Source organism: Chelonia mydas, chromosome 1 (genome assembly GCF_015237465.2).
Source record: "Chelonia mydas isolate rCheMyd1 chromosome 1, rCheMyd1.pri.v2, whole genome shotgun sequence".
Taxonomy (NCBI): domain Eukaryota; kingdom Metazoa; phylum Chordata; order Testudines; family Cheloniidae; genus Chelonia; species Chelonia mydas.
In genome coordinates, this window is record NC_057849.1 from 136,658,370 (window position 1) to 136,674,897 (window position 16,528).

The 16,528-nt window shown below is 42.8% G+C and overlaps 1 protein-coding gene across 3 annotated transcripts in view; it reads left to right on the forward strand.

Moving 5' to 3' along the window:
* Positions 1–16,528, forward strand: part of CDKL5 (cyclin dependent kinase like 5) — a 214,056-nt gene that overhangs the window by 74,812 nt on the left and 122,716 nt on the right. For all 3 annotated transcript variants that reach the window (XM_037901155.2, XM_037901170.2, XM_043537928.1), the window contains 2 exons: positions 13,173–13,400; positions 14,363–14,397. In XM_037901155.2, the coding sequence (XP_037757083.1) occupies positions 13,337–13,400; positions 14,363–14,397 (99 nt within the window). In that variant the 5' untranslated portion in view covers positions 13,173–13,336. The remainder of the gene's footprint in view (positions 1–13,172; positions 13,401–14,362; positions 14,398–16,528) is intronic.

Below are 16,528 nucleotides of genomic sequence, written 5' to 3' on the forward strand. Positions count from 1 at the left end.
ACCTACAGTGGAGCATCCACAGGGATACACATCTTGAAGAACCTCAGTTACCGCACAAGGTGAGTAACCTTCTCTTTCATCATCTGACTCTCTTCCCCCCCCTCTCTAAAATAATCTTTTGGAAGGTGGAGTTGAAATATTTCTTTATCAAAACCATATTTCTTTCCTATGCTCATGCTGATTTGTTAACGTATGTTTATTCATGAGTGGACTACTGACTTTTTGTTTTCCTGATGGATTTGGAAAAGGTAGGGGGCAGGGAGAATGCGCATACTTATCAAATATGTAAAATTAAAAAGAGACTGGTACTTTGGATCCTGCCAAACTTGAAATAAGTTCTTCAAAATCTAATCTCTGTAGTAATGTACTGTGCATAATAATTCTTCAAAAGATATTATCAAGCCTACTATCAGTTTTATAATCTAATTGAACTCTAACTAGTCTTCAACATCTCATTAGAAATACAAACATAAAATCTATCTTCAAATCAGTTAGAACTTGTTTTACCTCTTCCCCCCTACTACTTCTGAGAAATGCATCTGACTGTGACATGACACTAATGCAATGCACTTGAGCCCTAGTTGTACAGGCATTCTTTGTTCCTTCCCTTTAAATAAAAACTACAATAAAATATAAAATATTTTAATTGCTATGCCAATTCCAAAGGAGACTAAATTCCTTTATTAAATGTATCTTACAAAGGGATGCCATCAATTTACATTTCACTTCCTTTTGGGAAATTTTTCACCAACTTTCCTTATAACAACTACATTTGCTATAACTAAAGGAGATTAGAGGAAAAGCTGTTTATTTTCTGCTCTTTCAGTATATTTACCTTATGCATTTAACAGAACTTTGTATGCACTCAATTTCCCTTATTTGTGTGAGTCTGTTGCAGAGCAACAGGGCAGAGGTACATTTTTTTTAAAAAAAGGAATATAATTGTAAAAACCCCACAAAAATTGGGAAAGAACCTTACAGGGTGATAGTACCTGAATGTTTTAACTCCTTTTGAAAATGAACAACTAAATTTCCGCTTGTTGGTGTCTCTGTAAAATATAATTAAATGGGTAGTTCATGACTCATCTTTTTCAGAATGAAAATTTAAGGTGGCTTTTAGCATCCTCACAAGGTAACACATGCCCAAGAAAAAGTTCAGGCTATTAATATTTTTTTAATTAGCCAAACCACTACTTAAATCTTAGATTCAAAATTAGAGTTAAATAGGCTTTCTACACAATTCATATTTTAATAAAATACTGTTCTTTCCCCTTCTCTTATTCCATTCTGTGTTTTAAAATTTATTCATTGCCCAAGTTGTCCTCTGACTTGACTAATTTTTAAAACTTTTTTGTATCTGTTTTCTTCTCTAAAATGTTTCCCCTTTTTAGCCTTTTTTTAACTCTGTGCCAGTGTTGCCCCCACATCCTTTTCTTTTCCTTACTTCCCTGCAATGTTTCCTGCTCTGTGCTTGCTGATTTTTACCTTGGATTGCTTCCCCTTTTTGTAGCTCCTTGGTTTTCCTGCCCTTTCTTGATTCTCTCCTCATCTCTCAGCTGTAAATGCTGGGAGAAAGTAGAGCAACACATGAGTGAATACTCTTTCTCCCGCTACTCACGCTTTCTGCTGCAGGTGGGCTTTTCTCAAGAGGGGGTAGTGCTATGAGGGAGGCTGAGAAAGAGGGGTAACAGTATGAGGGATATAAAAAGGGTGTTGTGCCAGGGAAGAGCTGGGCTGGCTTCCTCTCCGGATGGTGAGTTGATGGCCCTGGAATTAACAATTGAAGCAGCTGATGTGATAGTTGAAGAACGTTTGAGAGTCAGGAAATGCAACCAGTGAGTCAGGAGGAATTCAGAGTAACAAAGTCGGCTACACTAGACATTTCTTTAGGTTAATTTTAAGTGTGTGAAGGATAAGTGATCCTGAGTCAAGTAAGTTAAAATATGATACTTTTGTTATCATGACGATTGGCAAGTGAAGCGTCTTTTCTTTTCGGCATGTTCTGGGTACGTTTTTATCTTTGTTTTTTTTGAGGTTGGCTGTGGAGGGGGACGTTTAATTTAAAAAACAAAAGAAAAAACATTCTCTGTGGGTCTGATTTGGAAAAAGCATCAAGAATGAATAGTAGAAATCTGGCAAATACTTCTAAGGGCTAGTTAGGCATTACATTTTCATTCACTAATAGCAGTATAGTACCTGATGCTATTAATTTATAATTAGACATTTTGGGCTTTTTTTTTTTTTTGGACCTCTTGTGGTTTTTTTAGCAGATGTGTGCTTGTTTTGTTTAAGAAATGATTTCATGGTGGGTTTTTTTTTTAAATCTGAATAATGAACCAAGAATCAGAGTAATAATAGGGTTGAAAATTACATGGGATAGCAGTCATTGTAGTTATTTTGGTCTATGTTGGAATAACCACAAAGTTTAGTTCCAGCATTCATAGGATTTTAATAAACACTCTGTATGTTCACTTTCATTTAATATCGTATTTTTCTTTTACTTTAAAGACTAAGAACCAAAAGTTCTTCTCTGTCCTGCAGTGTGGAGTAGAGTAAACCCTGTAGATTAATGAAAATTAAGCTCTGCTAGAAAATTGGGGGACAGAAGATCAATAAGCAAGTGTTTATTTTTCCTTTTTGCCTTTCCCTGTTCAGGAGATGTTGGCAACCCTTCTGAGTCACCATGGGCATTTTGGGCTCTGTGTGATTTGAGGTGGGGGGGGCAGGCCTGCTCACAGGAGGGGATTTAAAAGTTGTTCTAAGCAGCACAGTCTGCTACTGCTGTCTTTTTGTTTGTGTGCGTGATTAATTTTTTATTGATTTTTCTCCCCCCCCCGCCCCGCCCCCGCAATAAAGAAACAGACAATGAAAGGAACAAAAAGTGAATGACTTACAGCTTGTATATGTTCTCAAATATTTGCACACTTCATAGGATCTCCAGCTGAATTATGCAATTTTACAACTCATCAAAGCTGCAAGACGAGAAAGACAATACGAGAGAATACTACATAGACATAACATGTTACAGTGGGAGTTTCCATACTAAAATAGGAGAAGACAATACATGAATAGGGAGAGCAGGAAAGGAGAGGACAGGTCTTGGGAGAGGGAATGAGGATAGGAGGGGTTAGGAGGAATGTAGTTCTAGCATTCTTTGGGCTCTTCTAATGTTTTTATCCAAATCTGTCTCGAAATTGGGTCCAGATATCTTCAAATTCATATAGCTTATCACCCTAGTGACCAGTTATGTTTCTAAAATATGTTAAGCATCCAGTTTTGAAAATTTTGGCCATAGCTGTCTGAGGTGTTTACAGTTCTTTGAGTGCTTGTTCATGTCAATTCCAGTCAGGTGTGTGCATGCACACGTGCACAGTAGCCGGAAGATTTTTCCCCTAGCAGCCTCTGTGGGGGGTCAGCCTGGGCGCCCCTTGGAGTTACGCTTTTTACACCCAATAAAGGGCACTGCCGACCCACCACCCCCTCAGTTCCTTCTTACCGGCAGTGACGGTAGCTGGAACTTCCCCTTGCTCTTGCTTCGGCAAGCGGCTTAGCAGTACTTTCGGTTTTCGCTGTAGCTAGTTAGTTCTAGTTGGTTAGTATAGCTTAGCTAGTTCACTTACGTGTTTCAGTTACAGGGGGGTCCCCCCCCTTATTTTACACCAGGGCATGCCATGATCCCCTGGCTTCAAGACTTACCAGGATTGTGCAAAGCGCATTCCTATAAGTGACCCCCACACCTCCTGTTCAAGGTATCTGGGCGAGGGTCACCAAAAAGACCACTGCACGATCTATCGGGGAATTCCGCCCAAGAACGCTTAAAGAGTGGGAGCAGCGGCTTAAAATCCTCCTCATGGAAGCAGCTCTCCGACCTCAGTCAGACCCAGGCGCTGGGGATCCTGCTCCCAGTATGTCGTCTTTGGCGCAGAGCGCTACGGAGCCATCTTTGACAGATCCAACATTGAAGAAAGACACTGCCAAGGAGGCTCAGCACCATCATGGAGCCTCTCCAGCCTTTGGCACTGGTCCCAATCACTGACACAAAAAGAAGAGGACGGAAAGAGGCCTATCCCCCTTGGCAAGATCCAGGGCCCAGCCATCAGTGGCACCTCAGTTGGGCATTGGCTCCGAGCCTCAGAGTGGGGCTACATTGACTCCTGCCCAAGTGAGGCAGTCGAGTCCAGGCCTATTGTGCTCGCCAAACCCCTTGGAGCACCTGCCACTCCTGTCCACCCTGGAGGCTTTTGAGGCGATACAGGACCTGCTGAGACTCAGTGTGGTTCTCACCCCCAAGCCAGGAGTATGTGTTGGCACTGCAGGCTCCATTCTGGCACCCCATTCAGTCAAAGAGAAAGCTGGCAATGATGTCACGCTGATCCCCATCACCTCGGCACCTCCCGATGCCAGCACCTCAATCCAGGGAGCGCAGTCGGTCCCCAGGCTCCTGACGCTCTACGTTGAGAGGTGCAGCGCCTCCCTGGTCCTCTTATTCTGAAACATCAGAGTCTGAGTTGGACTCATATCACTCTGACTATAGTAGGAGCAGAAGGTTCAGCTCAAGGTACCATGGGGGTCCCGCCCAATGCAGTGGCCCTCACAATGTCAGAACCCGGCTCAGTGGCCCTTTTGGCTTTCCATCAAGGCCAGGGTCGGAGATAAGGATCCTGCTCAGGAGCTGCATCAGTAGCATCCACAACATTTGTTCTGCCATGACCAGCGACTGAGCCATTGCCTCAGGTGTCAACGCCGTTGGCCGCGGCACCAACATTGGCACTGACTGACTGCCGCCCTCGACAACGCCTTTGGCACCGGAGGCGTCGGCAGCTCAGACTTCTGCTGCGGTGCCGGCTGCACCTTTATCACCGATGCTGGCACCAGCACTAGCACTGACATATTCATTGATGCTGGCTATGGCGGCGTTGATGAAGACCCCGGTGCAGATGCTACACTAGACATCTGCACCGGCGTGGGACCCAATGTCGGCACCAGTACCCACATCCTTCGCGGCACTGGGACCAGGCCAACCAACCACAGTCCCCCTGGGGTCTCGAGATCTTTCGGGTGGGGATGGTAGAGAGCAACCACCTCCTCTGGTGGCCTCCCTCCTCCTCTTCACCAAATGAGGCGCGGGCGGGCACTTCCGTAGTCCCAGCTCTGGAAGACTCCAGGGTGTTGCAGCAGTTGCTGCACTGGGTCGCCCAGGTTCTGGGCATTAAGGCAGAGGAAGTGGTAGATGCTGCAGACCCTATGGTTGACTGCCCCCCCGCCGGCCCTTCCCATATCACCTTACCGTTTATAAAGACAATTACAGACATGACTAAGAGCCTATGGCAAACCCAGCCTCACTGCCACCCACTGCCAAGCGTAATGAACACCAGTACTTTATGCCCTCCAGGGGCTATGAACACCTATCTTCTCACCCCCAGCCTGACTCTCTGGTGGTGGATGCTGCTAACCAGCGGGAGAGGCAAGGCTTTCAGGGCCCTTCCCCCAAGAATAGGGAGGCTAAAAAAACTAGACCTATTCTGGTAAATGGTGTACTCAACCGGGGGACTACAACTCTGAATATCTAATCAGCAGGCCATCGTCAGCAGGTACGCCTACAATACCTGCTCAGCGATGGCTAAATTCACGGAGTTGCTCCCCTTGGACTCCTGTGCCAAATTTTCAGCTTTGGTCGAGGAGGGGAGACTGATCTCCAGGGTGTCCCTGCAGGCAGCACTTGACGGGGCAGATGCTACCAGCAGGGTTATGAACACCGGAGTAGCCATGAGAAGGGGCTCATGGCTCCAGATTTCTGGTCTTCCTTATGAGGTCCAGCAGACCATACAAGACCTGCCTTTGGAGGGTGAGATTTTTTTTTTCGAGAGAAAATGGGCAAGAAGCTAAACAACCTAACGGACTCCAGAGCCACCCTCAGGTCCTATGCCTCTATACACTATCGATGCAGCAGACGCTCTTCCATCCGTGGCCTTCTCAACAGTTCGGTCACCAGAACCACCAGGGGACGGGTCCAGAAGGAGAAGCAGGACTGGCAGGAGAAGGCTGCATCAACCCTCTGGCCAGGGCTCGGGAAAACCCAAGCAGTCTTTGGGCCCAAACCAGCTTTTTGAAGGCACGGTCCAGGACGGTGTACCACCCCAAAGACTGGATCCACCCCGCCTTACCTTCTCGTCCCAACTATCCCCTTTCTACTGTGTCATCTGTGTCACCTTGGACTGCTGTGTGCTCCACACGGTAGAGAGGGGATGCTCTAATTCTGTGCTCTCCAGCCCTTCCACCCCTCTTCCCCTTCCCTCTTCAGTGACCCTTCTCATGAGCAACTCCTTATCCAGGAGGTGCAGTCGCTCCTATCTCTCGGGGCAATGGAGGAGCACAGGGGCGAGGGCTTTTATTCCCGGTATTTCCTAATATCGAAAGCCAAAGGTGGCCTCAGCCCTATCCTGGACCTACAAGAACTCAAAAAGTTTGTGAAGAAACCCAAGTTCCATATAGTCTCGTTGGCCTCCATCATCCCGTCACTGGATCCAGCAGACTGGTATGCCACCCTCCACTTGAAGGATGCGTACTTTCACATCACAATCACTCAGCCCCACAGGAAGTACCTCAAGTTTGTGGTGAACAATACCCACTACCAATTTACAGTCCTTCCGTTCTGCATGTCAGCAGCACCTTAAGTCTTCACCAAGTGCATGGCAGTTGTCGCTGCATTCCTGCGCAGGTACCAGGTCCAGGTGTTTCCATACTTCGACAACCAGGACCAAAGTGGAAGCTCAAGTCAAATTCATCAGGACCACCTTTGACAACCTGGGTCTCCTTCTAAACGAAGCAAAATGGACTCTGTCCCCCATTCAGAGGATAGAATTTATAGGGGCAGTACTGGACTCTATCCAAATCAGGGAATACCTGCCGGAAGCGAGGTTCCAGACCCTGGCCTGTATCCTTCAAGGTCTGACCGTTTCCCACCACCACAGCAAGAAACTGCCTGAAGCTTCTGGGACACATGGCTGCCTGTAGCTTCATGTGCAACATGCCAGACTCAGGCTCTGACTGCTCCAGTCATGGTTAGCATTGGTGTATCAACCAGCCTGGGACAGCTTGGACAGGATCGTGACCCTTCCTCACCCAGCCCTCGACTCCCTACTGTGGTGTCTCAACCCTCAGGAGGTGTGCTCAGGAGTCCCCTTTGCCAGTCCACAACCGACTCTTTTGCTAGTGATGGACGCATCAGACTTAGGTTGGGGAGCACATCTAGGAGACCGCAGGACTCAGGGTCTCTGGTCTCAGGAGGATCTGGCTCTCCACATCAATGTTAGAGAGCTGAGAGCAGTGCGCCTGGCATGCCAAACCTTCCGGGCATACTTAACAGGACAATGTGCATCAGTTATGATAGGTAACACCACGGCAATGTCTTATATCAACAAACAGGGGGGTACATGCCCCTCTCCTCTGTGCCAGGAAGCCCTCATGCTGTGGGACTTGTGTGTAGAACATTCAATACAAGCGTCGTACTTCCCCGGGGTACAGAACGAGCTGGCGGACCACCTCAGAAGGTCTTTTCTTGGACATGAGTGGTCCCTTCGTCTGGACGTTGAGAATTCAATCTTCCAGAGGTGGGGATTTCCCCAGATAGACCTCTTTGCTACGTGATGTAACAGGAAGTGCCAGCAGTTCTGCTCGTTCCAAAATCACAGCCTGGGCTCCAGCGTGGACACATTCCTCCTCCCTTGGGGAGGTTGTCTCCTATACACCTTTCCACCCATACTGCTCGTTCACAAGGTACTCCTCAAGATCCGGAGGTAATGAGCTCAGTTCATATTGATAGCTCTAGCCTGGCCCTGCCAGCAGTGGTACACATCTCTCCTAGACAAGTCCGTGGAAGCTCCAGTCACCCTGCTGCTCTTCCCAGACCTTCTCATACAAGATCATGGTAGTCTCCAACATCTGAACCTTGGGTTGCTGCACCTCATGGCGTGGAAGCTCCGTGGTTGAACCCGGTGGAGCTTTCCTGTTCAGACCAGGTTAGACAAGTCCTCTTTGTCAGCAGGAAACCCTCTATGAGAGCTACCTGCCTTGACAAGTGGAAGAGATATTTTTAATCTGGTTGGCACAGTACCATTCGTTCCCGAGGCTAGCCTCAGCGTCACTTATTCTGGACTACCTCCTCCATCTGAAGCAGCAGGGGCTTTCAATGTCATCAAAAAGGGTTCACTTGGCCACCATCTCGGCCTTCCGCCTGGGCGCGGAGGGCCACTCTGTCTTTGCTAACCTGATGATCAGACAGTCTCTAAAAGGTCTCAGCAGGCTCTACCCTCATGTTCTGCAGCCTGTCCCAGCTTGGGTCCTTAACCTGGTCCATTCTAGATTCATGGGACCACCCTTTGAGCACTTGGTGTCATACTCCCTGCTCTATCTCTCTTACAAGGTCACGTTCCTGGTAGTGATAACCTTGGCCAGGAGGGTATCTGAACTTAAGGCCCTAACATCAGAGCTCCCTTACACTGTGTTCTATAAGGACAAGGTTCAGCTCAGACCTCATCCTGCTTTCCTACCGAAGGTGGTATCGCAGTTTCACCTCAACCAGGACATCTTTCTCCTGGTATTCTACCCTAAACTGCATTGCAGCATCAGGGAGCAAAGACTTCACTCACTGGATGTCCGTAGGGCGCTAGCAGTGCTCCAATCAGTGGACAACTCTGATCCTACCTCCTGAACTTGGACTTGTGAGTCATCTGGTTGGAATTGACAAGCACTCGAAAAAGAAAAAACTGTTACCTTCTCATAACTGTTGTTCTTAGAGATGTGGTGTTCATGTCCATTCCAATACCCATCCTCCTACCCCTCTGTCGGAGTAGCCAGCAAGAAGGAACTGAAGGGGTGGCGGGTCGGCAAGGCCATTTATTGGGTGCCATGAAGGCGCAACTCCAGGGGGCGCCCAGGCTGACCCCACAGTTGCTGCTAGGGGAAAAATCTTCTGGCTACTGTGCACGTCCGTGCACACGCACCTGGTTAGAATGGATATGAACAACACATCTCAAAGAACAAAAGTTATGAGAACATGAGTAACTGTTTTTTTTCCTGCATCTTTATCTATGATTTGAAACTATTCTTTGTACTCAGGACAGCTTTGTTTTATTTTTTTAGGTGGACTCTCGTATAGATGAAGTAGAGGATTAGCAGAGCCAAACAAAACACAGAACCTGAATCTTGGTTAATAGTTCAGTCTCTAAGCTAATTCAGTCCTTCCCCTCTCTACAGAGAATCTCAGTATGTGTGCCAATTCTGGGTGTGACTTTTTCCAGTGTCCCTTTATTTGTCTGGATGAGTGAGCAACTTCACTGTACCAGCAGCTGTAGATGGGAACAACTGAAGTTCTAGTTATATAACTACTGTAAATAGGGGCTTGCTAGATTCACATGTTAGTATGCAGTGGTGTTGTAGCAGTGTTTTTTCCCAGGATGTTAGACAAAAGGTGGGTGAGAGAATCTTTTATTGGACCAACTTCTGTTGGTGAGAGAGGCTATGTACACACTACAGTTTAAGTGGGTATAAATTATGTCACTCAGGGATGAGAATAAGACACGTCCCTGAGCAAAGTAAGTTACACTGACCTAAGTGCCAGTGGGGACAGTTCTCCCACTGACATAGCTACTGCTGCTTGCTGGGGCCAGAGCAATTAAGTCGATGGGAGAGCTCTCACCTCAGAGCATCTGTGTTAGTACATCCAGAGCAGCGTTACATCAGTGCAGCTGAGCTGCTGTAAGCTCTGTAGTTAGCCATAGCCTGAAGCAAGCTTTTGAGATTATACAGAGCTCTTCTTCAGGTTTCCCAGACCTGAAGAAGAGCTCTGTGTAGCTCGAAAGCTTGTCTCTCTCACACCAACAGAATAAAAGATAATACCTCGCCCACCTTGTCTCGCAAATGTTAATAGCAGTTTCATGCCATGAGCAGGTTTGAGCAGCCTTGGTATTTGTTCTTAGGCAACGAAGGTTTCACTGTGTTAAAGTTAGGCTAGTTCCCTTATTGTTTGCTTTGACAGTAGGACCTTGATAGACAGTTCTCTGTTCAGGTACATTACTAGATCCTAGGTTGCTGCTGGATATCCGAGTTAATGGCTATTCCCTTTTCTTATCTGGATCTTGAAATGATTATCTGTGCCTTTGTCACCTCAAGATTAGATTGGTGTACTGCGCTTTCAGTGGAGCTACAGCTGAGGCTGTGTCTGTATGGCCCCACAGTTTGGACTATGGGGGTGTGAATAGCAGTGTGCTGAAACTCCCGTGTGGAAGCTGTGAGCACAAACTGCAAGGTTCTTAGTTTGTGTTGATGTAATTTTTTTCAAACAGAACTACATTAATGCAAACTAGAAACCGTTTACTTTGCACCTGGGAAGTTCACATGGGGGAAGTTACAGCGCAGCACTTCAGCGTGCACTGCTGTTCACACCCCTGGAGTCCAAACTGTGGGGTAGTGTAGACAAAGCTTTAGACTGTTCTGAAGCTGAAACTAGTGCAGCACGTGGTAGGACACTTATTAGTGCAGTTTCACATCAGGAGCGCAGTTGCACCTGTGGTGTGTGATCTTTGCTCATGGCCAGTATGTTTTCAGGTGGAATTTGAGGTACAGTATTAGTTTTAACTTACAATGTCACAATGTACAAATTATTGGTTGTAATAGTAACTATTGATATGCAGGTTGACTGGTAACTTGCTAACCAAAAAACCCCTCAAACTCTAAAACAGCCTTTCCAGATGTTACGGATCCAGGGGTACTAATGTAATTAGCAAATCAACTTACTGTGCCACTCTGGTTTTTATGACAGGTGATGGTAAATGGGAGATGTGTTGAAAGACTGATTTGGGGAAGGAAGCTCATACTAATTTTTTAAAAGTGACCTTAGCAATGACTCTTGCAAATCTAGCCTTTATCCCCAGTAAAATATGGAACAAATATTTGAAGGACCAATCAAGAAAAATCAGTGAAAGCACTGAACCATGAATAGTAGGCAGCACGGCTTTGAGGAACAGGTATTGCCAGACTTGAATTGCTGTTTTTTATAGAATTTCAGAATTAGTGGATGAAGGGAAATTTGTACATATCTTTAGAATTCTTAAAGCTTTAGATATAGAGTCTCATGAGAGATTATTTTTCACTAATTCGTAATGGCGGCAATATTATCATGTACATTTAAAACTGGATGAAGAACAAGAGCCATTAAGAGGGTAATTAGGAACACTAAAGTACAAAATTTTGTGACTGGATTGCTAGTTATCACAGGGACTGCTGTTAATCTTGTTTAATATCTTCATTCATGAAATTGTTGGCTGATACTAATAGAAAGTTGAAAATATTATTTTCTGAATTGATCCTCTTTCTGGCAAATTATTTTTTTCTTGTGTATGGAATGCAGCTTTTTTTAGGTTTTTCTCATTTATTCTCTAGCATTGTTGGTGTTTTCAGCATCAATCTGGCAGTAGTCTAATTACTAATACACAATCTGCACATAAAACACTAAGGTTTGTTTATGTTCAAATGCTACAATGGGGTGGACAAAGCACAGCCCATTTTAGGCTGTAGTGCAGGGGTTAACAGATTAGATATCTTTCTGTGGCTTCTTTAATTGTTTTGTTACTGTTACCTTAGAGATTGAAGGAGCTGCAAAGGGGGAGAGAGAGACAAAACCCACACATATACGGGTGAGAGGGGGAGAATGTGGAAGGAAAAGGCTAAGGGCACAGGTTGGGAATGGAAAGAAATGCCATCTCTTTAACAGAGACTCAGGTGAAGAAAATGGTTTCTCCTGCCCAACTAAAATAACTATGAAAATATTTCAGTAATGAAGGAATAACTTTTTAAGCTATTTTCCCATAGCTGTTTAATTTAGGAAAACCTTTCTTATCTCCATATTATAATCACTTTGAGAGAGGAAATTTGATTCTAAGATACTGTATTTGATCATCTTTTCTTATGTAGCTTTTGGTTTCTGTACAAACAAGTTTGTCTTCCAGGTCTTTTGACAAGGCCAGCATTGTTGTGTTTTTGCCGTCTCTCATACCTCTCCTCTTCATTCTGTTTGGCTCACAGCAGCACTTTCAAGAGCATCCATTGGCAACACTAAAATAGTGATGCAGCTTTATGTTTGTTCGTGTGCAGAATCCAGCAGACTTAGGTCATCGATCTTTGTGCCATGTGTTGGTTTAATGATATGGATTCATTCCCACCCTGCAGGCTAGTTCCTCATGAGTAGTCCCATTGCTAGGGCACTGAGATGTGAAAAACTGTTCCCCTTTACAGTGAATCGATTGGTGGTTTATTTTTCTCTTTACATTTTAAAATAAATAAATGGTGTATGTATTGATGATGATACTATATACTGTGGCAAAATAAATCTTGGTACACTTATCATTCTACTAAAACTATAGGTGACAAATTTTGCCTGGAGTAAAAACTTGCTTTGTGTTCTTCTCATTTTTTTGTAATTATTACATTTATTGTCTGAAATTGTACAACTTTGCTACAAATAGAACTTTGAAAGGGTGCGTATTGTACAGTACTAAGTATATTTAATTTGTTTGAAACTTCTTATATCATAAAAAGTGTTTTTCAGCATATTCTTTTTAAACAGGCTCCTAATAGAGTTAACCATGAAAAGTGTCAGAAATATTTCCAGGTGTAATAAAAGATAGAAAAAGAGGTACTAGCATAGTAAGGATTCTTCCAATGAAGATTTTCTATCATGGGAGTGAGGGAAGAATAAACTGGTTAATCACAATCCATTTTTCTGTATCTAGCTGTCAACATAAATGGAAGAGAAAACACTAGTATTTATAGGAGTGTGTTTAACTACCCACTGTGGTAGATCACTGCATTTTTTCTCTTCTACCAGCAGGAAGCATTTCTTATGTAAGCTGTTTTCTTATTTTCAATGATGTCCTGTATATGGGATTACAAAACCAGCTGTGCCATATATCAGATATGTAGTCACCTTTGCTGGCTTCCTTTACACATGCTGCAGAGCTCTATTGACCATAAAGCCCAGAAAGGGGGTGAGGCAATTTTCTTTATCAAATACCACAGTGCTGATAGTAAATATTGTGAATATATGCCATTGTTTTTCTTTGTGTGCTGTAAAGCAAGATCTGCTGATGCTAATTTTACCATTCATTTCTTTCCAGGAAGCTGTTTAATGCCTAGAAACTAGGACAAGTATGTAAGAAGTCCAGTCAATCAAAGTGGATTTCTCCTATCAAAAGTCTTCAGTTTTGCCTACCACAGACCCTTTAGACACTCTTCTCTGTGCCATGCTCTGTGGCTCTCATCACAAGAGGAATTTGTCTTCATGAAGATTCTTAACATTGGTAATGTGATGAATAAATTTGAGATCCTTGGGGTTGTAGGTGAAGGTAAGTCAGTTCTTCTTAATGAAATATGAATTAGAATTAACAGAATTCAGAGGCTATTTATATATTATTCTATAATTAAACAGAAAAAATAAAACCAGTTCCCATTAGATGAAATTCTGCAAAATGTTATTTCTCAAGATGACTTCAATGTTGGGGGTCATTTGTTCTTAAAAATAAATCATTGTTATCCAGCCACAAACAATTTTATTTCTCAGATTTCTGCAACAATTTCTATGCTTAACTATGGACATTAGGGAGCTAGACAAAATTATTATTTGCATATATAAGTCAACATATTAAGTAATAAAACTGTCTAATTTTTAAGTTGTCAGGATGTCCAAAAAAAATGGAAAAAACTATCTTACCATTACAAATCCAACTGAACCCTGATGTGTCAGGTTGTGAAAAATCCATACCTTGACCTAAGTCTCTGAGTAGACAGGCAGAGCTGCTGCTTCTCAAGGAGTTGGATTACCTGTACCAATGGGAGAATGCCACTTCAGCTTTGCTGCTATAGCATTTTAAGTGTAAATAAGTCCTGAGAGATGCCCTAAAAGTAAAGGAAAATGTAGAGGTACCAGAATGTACATGAAATCACAATTTTTTCTATTTTTTTGATTTTTTTTAAAAGCAAGTCTATTAGTTGGCTGTCTACACTATTGACACTTACTATAGGAAGATACAGTTATTCCAGATTTTCTTGCATATGCATATTTCTAAAAATAAGGACTTCACAGAAGAATTTTGAAATCATATACTTACAAGCAGCTTCATTTTTAAATTTTGCTACACAAAAATGCAACAAAGCATTTTAGATACAAGTGTAAGAAAATAGTATTAGGAACAATGCATCTATAATGCATATTAGGCAGCTGTAAAATGTAGTGTATTTGCTTCCTTTTCCCACAGCATAGTAATTAATCTGTCTGTTTGTTTGTTTGTTTTTTTCCTTTGTGTTTCAGGAGCCTATGGGGTTGTACTTAAATGCAGACACAAGGTAAATAGAGTGCTTTAAATTGTACATAGATGTTGGTCCATGGATTAAAGCAAGAATGAAATTTTAAACATGGAGAGAGACCTGGGTAGTTAATGTATATTAGTACGTTTGCTGCCTTGTTTAGGGCAGACTTTGGCCTGCAATCAGTTGTTCAAGGTCCTGATTTGACTATATTGAGACAGGAAACAGCTGCAGCTAGGGTGCGATATAATCAAAAAGACAGAGCTTAATTTTATAAATTCTAACACAATAATTATTGAACAGAAATTCAGAGAACATATTAAGTGTTACTAGTCTGGTCATGCTTCAGATGTAGTCCTGGGAATTAAAATTGAGAGTTGGATAAAAGAAAAATATTGTCGAATGATTCAAAACATACTGGTAGAGACTATTGTTGTGTAATTAATCATATGTAGCTAATATGATAATCTGGTCGTTTCTGTAACGTGGCAACAAATTGTTCAGGACTGATACATGGAATTTCCATGGCTGCTGTTTGATAATCTAACTTCAGTAAAAGAATATTCACTTTAATCTGGCAAAGGACAAATGAAGAACAGAAAAAAAGTTTCAAAAATGCGAATGGAGTTTGAAATTAATTCAGTGCGCCTGAAACAAAATGAATCACTTAATGTATCTGGGAATATGTAATGGGGTTGCTCATTCCTTACCTTAGTTGCTGTGCTTTTGGACATGATATACTATATTTGAGGATTGCCAAAAAATATAACTGAGGCCCATGTAAATTGGGTTTCTTGTATAAATTCCAATTTTGCCATCTGGTTAGCATGCCTGTGCTCGCGCGCACACACGCATGTGCGCACACACACACATGTGTGTGTGTGTGTGTATATATATGCATGTGTATGTGTGTATATATGTGTGTGTGTGTGTGTGTATATATATATATGTATGTATGTGTATATATGCGCTTTCATGGGGTCAGTGCAAGGGGAATGAAGAGTGGCGCTGATGTGAAGGAAGGGAAGGATCAAGACTGACAAAAATTTAGAAGGAACTTGTCCAAGAAGTAAATACCTCATTCTCCCTTCCAACTGTGCAGTTAAGATGCCAAAATGTCTAGTGCAGACTATTTACACACTCTCTTTCTTCTTTTGTGTTCTTATTGCTTTGTGTCCCTCTTGCCTTTCCTTGAAAAGCTATTTTTAAAAAACATATTGTAGAACATGTAATGCCTACCTCCTAAATCTAGTTTCAGAATTTTAAGTTCAACTTGGGATACTTAGTTTAGTGTTACAACACCTTAAGGATTATACAAAATTGCCATTTATAGATTGACTATCTTGACTATGTATTATAAAATTATTAGGCCTGACAAGTGGTTAAAAAAAGTAATCACGATTAATCATGCGATTAATCACACTGTTAATAATAGAATACCATTTATTTAAATATTTTTGGATGTTTTCTATATTTTCTAATATATTGATTTCAATTACAACAGAGAATACAAAGTGTACAGTGCTTATATTTATTTTTGATTACAAGTATTTACACTGTAAAAACCCAAAAGAAATAGTATTTTTCAATTCACCTAATACAAGTACTGTAGTGCAGTCTCTTTATCATGAAAGTTGAGCTTACAAATGTAGAACTGTACAAAAAAACCTTCTATCAAAAATAAAACAGTAACATTTTAGAGCCTTCAAGTCCACCCAGTCTTACTTCTTGTTCAGCCAATCGCTCAGACAAACAAGTTTATATTTGCAGGAGGTAACACTGCCCGCTTCTTGTTTACAGTGTCACTTCAAAGTGAGAACAGGTGTTCTCATGGCACTATTATAGCCAGTGTCACAAGATATTTATGTGCCAGATGCACTAAAGATTCATATGTCGCTTCAACCACCATTCCCAAGGAATCATAGAATCATAGAATATCAGGGTTGGAAGGGACCTGTTAGCCGATGGCCAGGGATGTTTGGTGAGGTGCCAGCTATGCCCGTTTATACCATCCGTGACTTTAACCGCTAGGACGCACTGTCCCTTCGCGGCGGGCAGCCCGGGCTAGGCTGACGGATGCCCCAAGGTCCTAACCACCCGTGACTTTAACTGCTAGAGCTCAGAGCTCCTTCGCAGCGGGCAGTCAACACTGACTGACAGGTGCCCCAAT